Below are 13,463 nucleotides of genomic sequence, written 5' to 3'. Positions count from 1 at the left end.
GAGAAAAAATCAACTTCTATTTTTATCTTACGACAACCGGTGTCTGAATGTAACATACGAAGTAAAACAACAGGCATATATATACAACTTATTGAGTCGACAACTGATCACTGGCGGATCTAGGCAATTTTCATAAGTGGGGGCCCACTAACTGCCTAAGAGGGGACCCGCTCCAGTCACGCTTCAGTTATTCCCTATATAAGCAACCAAACTTTTTCCCAAAAAGGGGGGACCCGGTCCCCTGCCCCCCCCCCCCTAAATCCGCCTTTGTTGATGAAGCCAGATTCCCCAAAACACGACAGAAGCACCGCGCCTTACATTTTTTATCATGGGTTAGCTCGGATGTGTTTATTTAAAACAATGTCAGCAGTAACTTCAAATTCAGTCGCTGTTCATCTTGATAAGTAATCAGCAGCCTCTAATTTAGTCGTTGTTCATCTTTGTGAGTAAGCAGCAACTTCCAGTTCAGTCGTTGTTCATCTTGGTAAGTAAGCAGTAGCTTCCAGTTCAGTCGTTGTTCATCTTGGTAAGTAATCAGCAGCCTCCAATTCAGTCGTTGTTCATCTTGGTAAGTAATCAGCAGCTTCCAGTTCAGTCGTTGTTCATCTTGGTAAGTAAGCAGCAGCTTCCAGTTCAGTCGTTGTTCATCTTGGTAAGTAAGCAGCAGCTTCCAGTTCAGTCGTTGTTCGTCTTGGTAAGTAAGCAGTAGCTTCCAGTTCAGTCGTTGTTCATCTTGGTAAGTAATCAGCAGCCTCCAATTCAGTCGTTGTTCATCTTGGTAAGTAAGCAGCAGCTGCCAGTTCAGTCGTTGTTCGTCTTGGTAAGTAAGCAGTAGCTTCCAATTTAATCGTTGTTCGTCTTAGTAAGTAAGCAGCAACTTCAAGTTAAGTTGTTGTTCATCTTGGTAAGTAAGCAGCAGCTTCCAATTCAGTCGTTGTTCATCTTGGTAAATAATCAGCAGCCATTTATTCAGTCGCGTTTTATCTCAGTTAGTAAGCAGTAGCTTCCAATTCAGTCGTTGTTCATCTTGGTAAATAAACAGCAGCTTCCAATTCAGTCGTTGTTCATCTTGGTAAGTAATTAGCAGCTTCCAGTTCAGTCGTTGTTCATCTTGGTAAGTAATCAGCAGCTTCCAATTCAGTCGTTGTTCATCTTGGTAAATAATCAGTAGCTTCTTATGCAGTCTGTGTTTATTTCAGTAAATAATCAGCAGCTTCTTATTCAGTCTGTGTTTATCTTGGTTAGTAAGCAGAAACTTCCTTTTCAGTAACTCTACTTTCTCATCTTCCGTACTTTGCAATTTGAGATATGAAAGTACTATAATTTGTTATCGTAGTTTTGAATATTTAGGTATACACATGTATATTTAAACATCTAATAGTTGCCACTGGACGTTAATACGTAGTATTTGTGTAAAACAACGACAAAAGTTTTGGCTGCTTTGTCAGCTAGTGAAAATTATATAAAAAAAAAAAAAAAACGTTTTCCTAGATGATTTGATATCGTTGTATAGTATAAAGATGTTGTCGATGTGGTATAAAGTCATTTTGCAATGTTTTATGCGATTATCAAGAAGATTCTTGTGTTTTTCCACCCAGCTACTTTCATATATAAGGTGGATGATATTTCAGTTTTTCTTTAATCATAACCTTTGAGTCTTGGACACTGTTCAGGTTCCTGTAACAACATGAATATAAAGATCTCAACTGTTTTGAATTATCAGTCTCATAATATTTCTGCTAGACTTTTTTGTAGATTTATGATAGAACAGGTTATTCAGTATAATCAAAATGTTCAGGCACACATTTTAGAAAAATGCAATTATTCTTGATAAATTCGTCTATATAAACATAATTAATTATGTAACTTCAAAGAACTGACATTTGTCAACACGACTGTGATATAAACTTAAGGGGAAAGTTTATGGAAACAAATTTAAAATATCTAATCATAAATTTGACTTCCTATAAAAATGGAGGAGCTATGTTAAGAGACATTCCTTGACCCTTGGAACTGCAAAAATAGTAAAGTTACCTAGAGCGTTTCAAAAGTATGTCAAATATATTGATAAATGAACAGATTGGATTGAATGATTTCATATTTTTCATGTCGGGACCTTTTATAGCCGACCATATATACGATATGGTTTTTCTCATTGTTGAAGGCCTTGCGGTTGCCGATCATTGCTTACGTCCACTTTATGTTAACTTCGATGGGTAGTTATCTAATTGGCAATCATACCACATCTCCTTTTTCTCATAAAGCAGGGAAATCACAACTGTTAACGGAGATGTATTGATCTTAAAATACGCAAGCTCTGTGTTGTCTTAACATATATTGCTAGATCTCTTATACTAGGTATACGGGAGATGTAGAAAAAACGGAGAGTATCCCTTTTTCGTAAAGTTAAAGTTCTTTATTGACCCTCGAAGTAGTTTTATTTGCAAATTAATGCACTACTATGAAGCAGGCCGTAGACCTGTGCAGGCTATTATGGACAATTGGAGATATTTTAAAGCGGCATTTAGGATGCAAGACTGATTGTTCCGTAGTGATAATTATGTACACGAGAAGGACCACAGTAATTAAGATATATGGGGGATCTGAGACAAGTGCCTGAGGGAAGGACTTGCTCTATTGCGACTGAATTCATATCAGCTCCGTTCAACGTTATCATTTTTTTTTGGTAAATGTCTTCCATTGCTCTGGTATTTCTTCTGTTTGTTTTAAATAAATAGTCTTTTATAGTGTGTTTTCAACGCAATGCAGAGACATACATTTAAGAGAAATTTCGCAAAGTAAATAAACTCATCTTGATACCAGTATACTAGGATAGAAAAATGTCTTGTTGGTGAATGGGAGACAACTCTTTCGTTCCTGAAACAAATACGAATCATCTAGTACGAACAATTGCTTTTCAATTACGGCGACCATTATAAAACTAGTTTGACACTTAATGACTGTAAAATAGTATAAACAACTGTAGGGTACTTTGTTAAACGCATCTTTATTAGTTGATGCCAATGGTTTGTGTCATTTACATAGCCTAATGTTTTGATGTTATTTGGAGAATTTGGTATTGATGGCAATGGTCCTTCCTGCTATAGACTAGGAGATAATTTAGAGTTTTATACGTTGTATAAACACTTGTCTAGTTTTAATACCTACATTTTGCCCCCGAGATGTCTTTTGGCTTTTTATCGTTGGGTGTCTGTCACATTTATGTTTATCCCAAAATCTCACTTTATTGAAATGTCGTCTCAATAATGACGTGTCCTGATAACAATCTATATGGGTAGGCATTTCAACTGTCGCAAAAAAACATAAAAGTCCCATATGGCTCTAAACAACCCCGATTCTTTAACAAACTTGTATAAATTTTACAGAGGCTATAAATGCCATGTAGTAAATGCCAAATCAGAAATAAAATAAGACCCAAACCATAAGTCTTGGACGGTAAATAATCAGCAGCTTCTTATTCAGTCTGTGTTTATCTTGGTTAGTAAGCAGAAACTTCCTTTTCAGTAACTCTACTTTCTCATCTTCCGTACTTTGCAATTTGAGATATGAAAGTACTATAATTTGTTATCGTAGTTTTGAATATTTAGGTATACACATGTATATTTAAACATCTAATAGTTGCCACTGGACGTTAATACGTAGTATTTGCGTCAAACAACGACAAAAGTTTTGGTTGCTTTGTCAGTGAAAATAAAAAAAAAAAAAGGTTTTCCTAGATTATTTGATATCGTTGTATAGTATAAAGATGTTGTCGATGTGGTATAAAGTCATTTTGCAATGTTTTATGCGATTATCAAGAAGATTCTTGTGTTTTTCAAAGAAGGAATTCAGAGATTTTTTATCAGCTTTCGCTCTTTTGATCCAAGATTTGCAGTAAGGTAAAAAGAAGTTGCTGATTCCACCCAGCTACTTTCATATATAAGGTGGATGATATCTCAGCTTTTCTTTAATCCTAACCTTTGAGTCTTGTACACTGTTAAGGCTCCTGTAACAACATGAATATAAGGATCTCAACCGTTTTCGAATTATCAGTCTCATAATATTTCTGCTAGGCTTTTTTTGTAGATTTATGTGACTTCAAAGAACTGACATTTGTCAACACGACTGTGATATAAACTTCAGCGGAAAGTTTATGGAAACAAATTTAAAATATCTGATCATAAATTTGACTTCCTATCAAAATGAAGGAGCTATGTTAAGAGACATTCCTTGACCCCTGGAACTGCAAAAATAGTAAAGTTACCTAGAGCGTTTCAAAAGTATGTCAAATATATTGATAAATGAACAGATTGGATTGAATTATTTCATATTTTTCATGTCGGGACCTTTTATAGCCGACTATATATACGATATGGTTTTTCTCATTGTTGAAGGCCTTGCGGTTGCCGATCATTGCTTACGTCCACTTTATGTTAACTTCGATGGGTAGTTATCTAATTGGCAATCATACCACATCTCCTTTTTCTCATAAAGCAGGGAAATCACAACTGTTAACGGAGATGTATTGATCTTAAAATACGCAAGCTCTGTGTTGTCTTAACATATATTGCTAGATCTCTTATACTAGGTATACTGGAGATGTAGAAAAAACGGAGAGTATCCCTTTTTCGTAAAGTTAAAGTTCTTTATTGACCCTTGAAGTAGTTTTATTTGCAAATTAATGCACTGCTATGAAACGGCCGTAGACCTGTGCAGGCTATTATGGATAATTGGAGATATTTTAAAGCGGCATTTAGGATGCAAGACTGATTGTTCCGTAGTGATAATTATGTACACGGGAAGGACCACAGTAATTAAGATATATGGGGGATCTGAGACAAGTGCCTGAGGGAAGGACTTGTTCTATTGCGACTGAATTCATATCAGCTCCGTTCAACGTTATCATTTTTTTTGGTAAATGTCTTCCATTGCTCTGGTATTTCTTCTGTTTGTTTTAAATAAATAGTCTTTTATAGTGTGTTTTCAACGCAATGCAGAGACATACATTTAAGAGAAATTTCGCAAAGTAAATAAACTCATCTTGATACCAGTATACTAGGGTAGAAAAATGTCTTGTTGGTGAATGGGAGACAACTCTTTCGTTCCTGAAACAAATACGAATCATCTAGTACGAACAATTGCTTTTCAATTACGGCGACCATTATAAAACTAGTTTGACACTTAATGACTGTAAAATAGTATAAACAACTGTAGGGTACTTTGTTAAACGCATCTTTATTAGTTGATGCCAATGGTTTGTGTCATTTACATAGCCTAATGTTTTGATGTTATTTGGAGAATTTGGAATTGATGGCAATGGTCCTTCCTGCTATAGACTAGGGGATAATTTAGAGCTTTTAAAATACGTTGTATAAACACTTGTCTAGTTTTAATATCTACCTTTTGTCCCCGATATGTCTTTTGGCTTTTTATCGTTGGGTATCTGTCACATTTATGTTTATCCCAAAATCTCACTTTATTGAAATGTCGTCTCAATAATGACGTGTCCTGATAACAATCTATATGGGTAGGCATTTTGACTGTCGCAAAAAGAGTCCCCGAATATATGTATATAATGATATGGCTCTAAACAACCCCGAGTTTTTGACAAACTTGTATAAATTTTACAGAGGCTATAAATGCCATGTAGTAAATGCCAAATTAAAAAATAAAATAAGACCCAAACCATTATTAACTTGGGACAGTCATGACTTGGTACATCCACATTGAATTTGAATTGTGTGCTAGCTTGCACATTTATATTAATGTATCATGATATGTTTCTGATGTTACTTATGATAAAAACAATTTACAGATACCAAATTCATAACCATTTAATAAAAGTTGTGAAACCTTTTTCATCGGACGAAAAAATAAATATCTAGGTTTAAAAAAAAGGGGGGACAACGATCTTTGGCATAAATCATTTCCTTACAGAATTTAGGTAAAGGCGAGTTTCTGTCGCAGTTAATAAAACAAAAGTAAATATCTTATCATTCATAGTACTTAAAAAAATCCTTGGTCTGATAAGCCTTATATGAAGATGCATGCAAGCATCATTTAAGATATTTTTTTTAAGTGTAGCATTAATTTGTTTGGTGTTACTTTTGAAATCGCTATTATTATATTATTATTATATATCGAGAATTTTTATACTAGTAACCCTTCTTGTCTTTAAATTTCCTTGTTATTTTTGGGACTATTAGTATTTTTTGTAATAGTCCCAGCTAGTTATTTCTATCAATTTCAAAACTGAAGAACGATAAAAATGTTCTCGGAAAGGGTGCAAAGTTATAAATTATTTTATTTTGATGCTAGTTTTAATGAGATTCGCGTTAATCCAATTATCTGTTTCTCTATATAACTAAGCTAATTGGATTTACGGATTATAGTAATAAATGAATATTGAACACCTTTGTTTGATCACGTGATGACACTTTTCTATTGATACGCCATTCCTTCCTGCGCCCAGGTAAAATTAACACATATAAAAATCGGTTTATTACTTTGTTAATGGGAATGACATTTCCAACATGTAACCATCTCCTTCTGGGTTTGAAATTAATTAATAAAAGAGGACTCAATCATTTCGATTAAAATATATCTCCGGGTAGGAGGTCAATTGAACAGCCGTCAATTTCTTTGATGTGTGTCTGCCAGCCATATTTTGTAGTGATTGGAACTGATCAGTGTATTTCTGTGACGAAATGGCGGTATTTATGATCAGTGACACATTCTATTGGGACAAGAAAATGTGATAAGGTAACATTTCAAATATAATATTCAACATCCAGATGATAATTCTAAACCAAACATTATTTTTCATTCACGCTTTACATCGGATTTACCTGTAAATTATTAGACACGCTAAATGTGCATAGTGAAGTAACGGTAGAGACGCACCGGTAAATAATTCAGCATGGATGGCTTTTCCAATATCTTGAAGAAATGTGCATTATACATATTTGTGAGTTTGATTTTAAACACATCTTGTATTTATTGTGTTCTTATTAAAGTGTCGGATCATTTAATACCTGGAACAAAAGTATTTGATTCACAACACGGGAAAGGATGGACTTACTCTATTTACAATGAAAATTTAAGAGATTTTTCAAATGACCTTCTTGTCATAAATTCAAACACAGGTGCAGTTTATTTGAATAAACCTGTAAATTGTGAACAATATGACAATCCAATGTATTATAGTATTTTATCCAAAAAGAGTTCATATTTATATAAGTCATCTAATATATCTAGAACTCCCTTAAAGTTAATATTGGAAGGACAAAAATGCAAAGTTCCAAATCACAGAAAATTTGGAAGACGGAAAGTTAGTGATGTTCATCAAATTGAAATACAGAAAAAATTTAAAAAGTGCTTTTCACAGTATCAAAATATATTAACCCTGATGGACTTAACTTCATTCAATCATCAAACTTGTAAAATTTTGGATGTCAGTTTTGACAGCCCGTTTTATTCATTCAACACAGACATTGGTGCTATTTTAACAACTAAGGAAATTTGCTTCAAATCCTGTAACATAACATTATTTGGAAATGTTCTCTTATCTTGTCAAAACGAATTGGAAATGGTTCCAATAAGCATTCTACTTCAAAATATGCAAGATTCAGGCAACTTTGATGTAATGTCGTTTGAAGAAATTAATATGAAGTTTAATGTTCATCGACGATTTCGCAGACAAACTCAAAATCAAGAGCCTTCATTTGCCCAACAACAATACATAGCAAATGTAAAAGAGGAGCAGAATCCAGGAGTAACGGTTATATCAATAATAGCTACCGACCCAGACTCAGGAGACGCAGGTACTTTAACATACACAATGAGTGCTCAGTCAGACCAGAGAAGTGACGAAATGTTTGCAATAAATCCAATTACAGGAACTGTTAATACAACCAAAAAACTTGATAGAGAATCAATCCCTACTCATTATTTTAAAGTTGTGGCAACAGATAATGGCCAGCCTCAGAGAAATGCCTATACCTTGCTTATTGTTAAGGTAATTGATGTAAATGACCATAAACCTGCTTTTGATCAAAATGTATATTACCAGAATTTACAGGAAAATGTACAACTTGGAACAACGGTAATAACAATACGGGCTACGGATGGAGACCAAGGAGACAACGCTGTCATCACATACAGAATTATAAATCCAACAGGCAATAATGACGCTTTTATGATAGATCCTTCATCTGGAAGTGTAACAACAAAACAAATGATAGACCGGGAAAAAATAGATGCTTATCAGTTGTTGGTTCAGGCTATAGACAACGCTGATGTAACATCAAGAATGTCATCAACAGCAACACTCAATTTAAAAGTTTTAGACGAAAATGATAATAAACCTGTGTTTAATCAGTCGTCCTATACTGTAACCATTTCTGAAGATCACAATTATAGTAATGATCCAGTGATTGCTACTGTGCTTGCTACAGATATGGACTCCGGAGTGAATAAATTAATCACATATGACATCATAGGAGATACTGGAAATACTTTCAGTGTGAACAGAAATACTGGTCAACTGTCACTTCTTCGGTCCCTTGATTATGAATCAAAAAAGGAATATGTTGTAAATATACGAGCAACTGATGGAGGTTCTCCCCCAGAAATAAGTACAGTTACTGTTACCATTGACGTGAAAGATGTTAATGACAATGATCCTGAATTTTACTCTGCACCTTATCAAGAATCTGTGTTGGAAAATGTAGCTATAAATTCTTCTGTTGTATTTGTAGCAGCACATGATGCTGATTCTGGCGAAAACGGAGAAATTGAATACAGCATTATAAACATGCCTGTTAACTTTCCTTTTCGAATAAATCCCAAGAATGGCGAAATAATAGTGAAGTCTGCATTAGATCGAGAAGCTGTTGAAAATTACAATTTTGTTGTTATGGCGAAAGATAAAGGAAATCCACGACGCTCTGCAACAACAAATGTACAGATAACCATTCGAGATGTGAACGATAACAATCCAGAGTTTGTTAAGAAATCTTACAATGCAAGTGTTCCAGAAGATGCACCAATAACACATAGGATACTGAATGTGATGGCCACTGATGCTGATGCAGGTGAAAATGCTCTCATAACATATTCTATTTACAGTGGGGATAATCTAGGGATGTTTAGAATAAGCCCATCAAATGGAGAAGGATTAATAACACTAGCTGGGAAATTGGATTTTAAGGTCCAGGGTCGGTACATATTGACCATTCGAGCAACAGATTCTCAAGGACTGTTTGACACAGCAGAGGTTGAAATAAAAGTACTCGACACCAATCAGAATCGTCCAGAATTTCAGGGAACACCTTACACATTTCAGGTTGATGAAAATACACAAGTTGGTACATCAGTATACAAGGTCTTAGCCTTAGATAAGGACAGTGGTGAAAATGCTAGAATTTCATATCAGCTTCATGATACAACAAACTTTGCTATAGAAGCCAATACTGGGGTTATAACCACCAGGGTTACCCTAGACCGTGAAGTAATGCAGGGTACAACATTTGTTGTCACAGCTAGTGATCATGGAATACCTGCTCTTACAGCCACAACAGATATTCAAGTACATATTGGAGATGTCAACGATAACGCACCAATATTTAACAAGAGGTCTTACATTGCTGCTGTTAGTGAAGATGTCACTGTCGGGACTCTAGTGGTTGAAATTTCAGCAAGTGACAAAGATATTGATCAAAATGCTAAGATTCTTTATACATTTGATAATGGCAATAGTGGCAATGGAGATTTTGAAATCGATGGTGGATCTGGAAAAATAAGAACGGCCAAACTTTTAGATCGTGAAGTTGTTCCAGTTTATCATTTAAAGGCATATGCAAAAGATCTTGGTGTACCATCTCAATCCACTGCTGTAAATATAACCATCAATATCCAGGATGTCAATGATAATAGTCCAGACTTTGGCCAACAAGAGAAAGAAATATATGTTCCAGAAAATACTCCCATCAAAACTGTAATTGATTATTTTTCTGCAAGTGACCCTGATGAAGGAGCTAATGCTATAGTAGAATATGAAATTCAAAACACGTTGGATTATAAATTCTTTGAATTGGAATATAAACATGGAGAGCAAGCAAAGCTAAAAAACTTAATAAAGTTTGATTATGAATCTAACCGAAAACGCTATCAAATTGAAGTACTCGCTACATCTACACCTTTTTTTAGCCGATTGAAGATAAATATAAATGTTCAGGATGTCAATGACAACAAACCAGTACTAAAAGACTTCTCAATTATCTTCAACAATTATAACGAAAAGTTCATAACTGGAGTTATTGGTCGTATACCAGCCTATGATCCAGATGAATCTGACCGAAATAAATTAGTGTATAATTTCACAATGGGAAATGAAGCCAACTTTCTACATCTTAACAGTACTACAGGGGAAATAACTCTGGATGATCGTTTAAATTCTGATATTCCAAGGAATGGTACCCTTAAAGTCAAAGTTTCTGGTGAGTATTAAAAGTATTTACAATCATTTCAAGAATACATATAGCGATTAATTACAATGAATTAGCTGCTCTTAATGTCATTTACATGAAGTGCTGAAAAAGATGCTTTTTTTCATTTTGCAACCGCATTCTATGACATATTTGAATTTTAAAAAATACAGTTTAAACAATTGAATAATTTTTCAGTTGATTTTGTATATATATATTGCAAGTGAGACAGGCTCATTAAGCTGTGTTTTATGTTTCATTTTAGTTGGATGATGAAATTTGGTATAATTGTGGTGCAAGAAATTCACAAAAAATATGGCTGTATGATTTTCAAATCATTCTGATAATTTTGTATTTGCATGCATGGTTGTCAAAAATTACAAATATGGCACAACATTTTAGATCTCATATGGAAGTATCAAATTATTTTAGTCAGAAGCAGACTATGTAATATTTTACAGCCTTATCAAATCTATTAACTGGTTGAACAAGTTATCTAGTCAAGTGAGCCGTTAAGATTGTAAACAAACAAATTTATCATTAAAATTTGATTTCTCAAACCATTGAGACAAGAAGATTTACACAGGAAATATTTAACAGGTTAAAAATTCAGGCAAATATTTAAATATTGACCCCCAGAACAATTTGGCATGAAAACTGTTGACAGCTATATATAATGTTGATGACCCCTTCAAAGATAGAGTACTTTATCAAAGTGTATTTCAATGTAGTGGGATGTGATGACAAGTAAAATGATTAAAAGATTTGTCTATCAATAATTTTGTACAGATTGAGCAAGGTAGACAAACTTGCAGTTGATGATATTTGAAAATAATAACAAAAATGCATGTTGTTAAGGACAATTACCAAACAATATTGTACAGCTTGATTTCTGATTAAATTTTGATATATACATGTATAAAATGCTATTTACCACCTCAAATTATTTGGACATTAATGACCTACATGTAGTAACATTGATATTGAAGGAAAGTATATAGTTGGACAATTTTAAACTGTGTATATATGTACATGTAGTATATTTACAGTAAACTTATGTTTTGAAAAATATTTTTACATCAATTAACAGATACATTAATTGTTTGAGACCTTCTTGATTTTGTTGACATAAATAATTTCAATGTGTACCTTCTATAAATTCAATATGCATATACAGTTTTATATACTTAATGGCCTTTATAATTAGTTGATTTTAAAGATTAATATAAGAAAAGCATACAGTCATATGGCATTTACTTTGTTTACATTTTTGAATGGTGGTTTTTAATTGTATTCCAATCTTGAGAAATAATTGTTTACCTATATTGTAGTTCAAATGACCGTGACAACCCTTTTATAATATTAATAAGGATAATAATAAAATTAAAAGTCATGTCTTTGTCTGACCTGGAGCCACACTGATTTAAATACAAATGTTAAACAATTGACAGCTCATTTTGACATGTTATAAAGTCTACAGTATCTAGTTAAAGCCTTCAGCAAAATTTGTAATAATTTAATTTTCTTACTTAGTATATGTCTGCTAATTGATTTTTTGTAATAAATTTAACCTTGTTAAGCGAGTTATGTCAGAATGTTGTATAGTTTTATTTGCCTGTTAGTAATAAACTGGCAGACAGACTTTGTTTTAATTAAAAATTTTAGTTTTGCTAAAATCAGAAGTTAAATTATGGCATTTTATTATTTCGATCGAAACTGTTAACAAAACAAATAAACATGAACCATGATTGAAAAAAGGAATCATTTTCTAAAATGCACAAAATCTACATTATTGAAAAAAAAAAGCTGATGATATTTTTAATCGAGGCATAATTTCCCAATGCAAGTGCATGACAGTGGGACATAGTAAAAATGATTTCCCCTGTGTGTACACTCATATTCAGGTGACCATATGATGTGTTTATATTGATTTAAAACCTAATAAGACCTAGAAACTGATACATGAATCAAGTATTAGTGGATAATACCACAATTTATATCCTTAAAATGCTCAAGAAAATTGATCGACCACTGTTAGCCTACATAAGGATCAACAATTTTGTGGGATTCTTGTGGTGTCATGATTCATTCTACTTTCAAAGGAAATTGATTTTGAAGATCAACGAAATTGTAATATTAAATCCCTGTGATAATGTTAATTTTTGTAGGTTTAGTGTAGAATTGATATATAATTTTGAACTTTTTATCTAAATGGTTGATAAACTATCTATGTTCACAATTGTTTCCTGTTCTTGATCTCCTTTGGTTGTGCAAGAAATACATATTCTAAGCAAGTTTTGTGATTGTCTGTCAGACCCTATTACATTTTTGAACAAAACTGAATGCTACATTGTATACACAGTGCATTTACATTTCATGAGGCAAAAAATGTCTGTGAGAAAAAAGATAATCATTATTCTAAACCTCAAATGTTAAAGAAACATTAAAAACTTTACACCTCTTTCTAAATTTGAACCAAAACTCAGAAGGCACTTAAAGTTTCATTTGCATAAAAAGTCAATTATGCATATTTTGTCTGCAATTTGATCATATTTGTAGAGACAGTACATGTTAAGACATATGTAAACATTATATCAAAGCAACTTGAAGTTGAATAAATCTGCTACATGTATTTAATTCTTATAACCCTCGTATCTCTTTGGAAGCAACCACTATGCTACTCTTTTTGGTATTTTTGTACATGTAAAAATGAAGCTTACACCGTCAATTTGAAAATTTAATTTGTATTTGGTTGATTGAATATTGTGTCTACATGTAGCTCTTTTTAAGGAAATCAAATTGTGTCCTTACTCATGATTCAAGATTTTAAATTAAGGCATTAAATTTTATTACAAACTTGTTATGATTGGAAGAACCTATTGGATTGTTAAAAGTTTCAAAATTTGCTTAACTTTGTCTAATTTGAACAATAAAAATCAAATAGGTATTCATCCAGTAGAAATGTAATACTATTGA

The 13,463-nt window shown here is 33.1% G+C and overlaps 1 protein-coding gene across 3 annotated transcripts in view; it reads left to right on the top strand.

Annotated features, from left to right (window-relative positions):
* Positions 1 to 6,487: 6,487 nt before the first annotated feature.
* LOC143076863 (cadherin EGF LAG seven-pass G-type receptor 2-like) overlaps positions 6,488 to 13,463 on the top strand; it is a 62,981-nt gene continuing 56,005 nt past the window's right edge. For 2 of the 3 annotated variants that reach the window (XM_076252763.1, XM_076252755.1), the window contains exon 1: positions 6,489 to 10,499. In XM_076252763.1, the coding sequence (XP_076108878.1) occupies positions 6,920 to 10,499 (3,580 nt within the window). In that variant the 5' untranslated portion in view covers positions 6,489 to 6,919. Of the gene's footprint in view, positions 10,500 to 13,463 lie in introns of all 3 variants that reach the window. The other variant, XM_076252765.1, reaches the window with a different exon arrangement.

The sequence above is a fragment of the Mytilus galloprovincialis genome, chromosome 1, assembly GCF_965363235.1.
Source record: "Mytilus galloprovincialis chromosome 1, xbMytGall1.hap1.1, whole genome shotgun sequence".
In the NCBI taxonomy this organism is placed as follows: Eukaryota; Metazoa; Mollusca; class Bivalvia; order Mytilida; family Mytilidae; genus Mytilus; species Mytilus galloprovincialis.
This window is presented reverse-complemented; position numbering and strand designations above follow the sequence as displayed.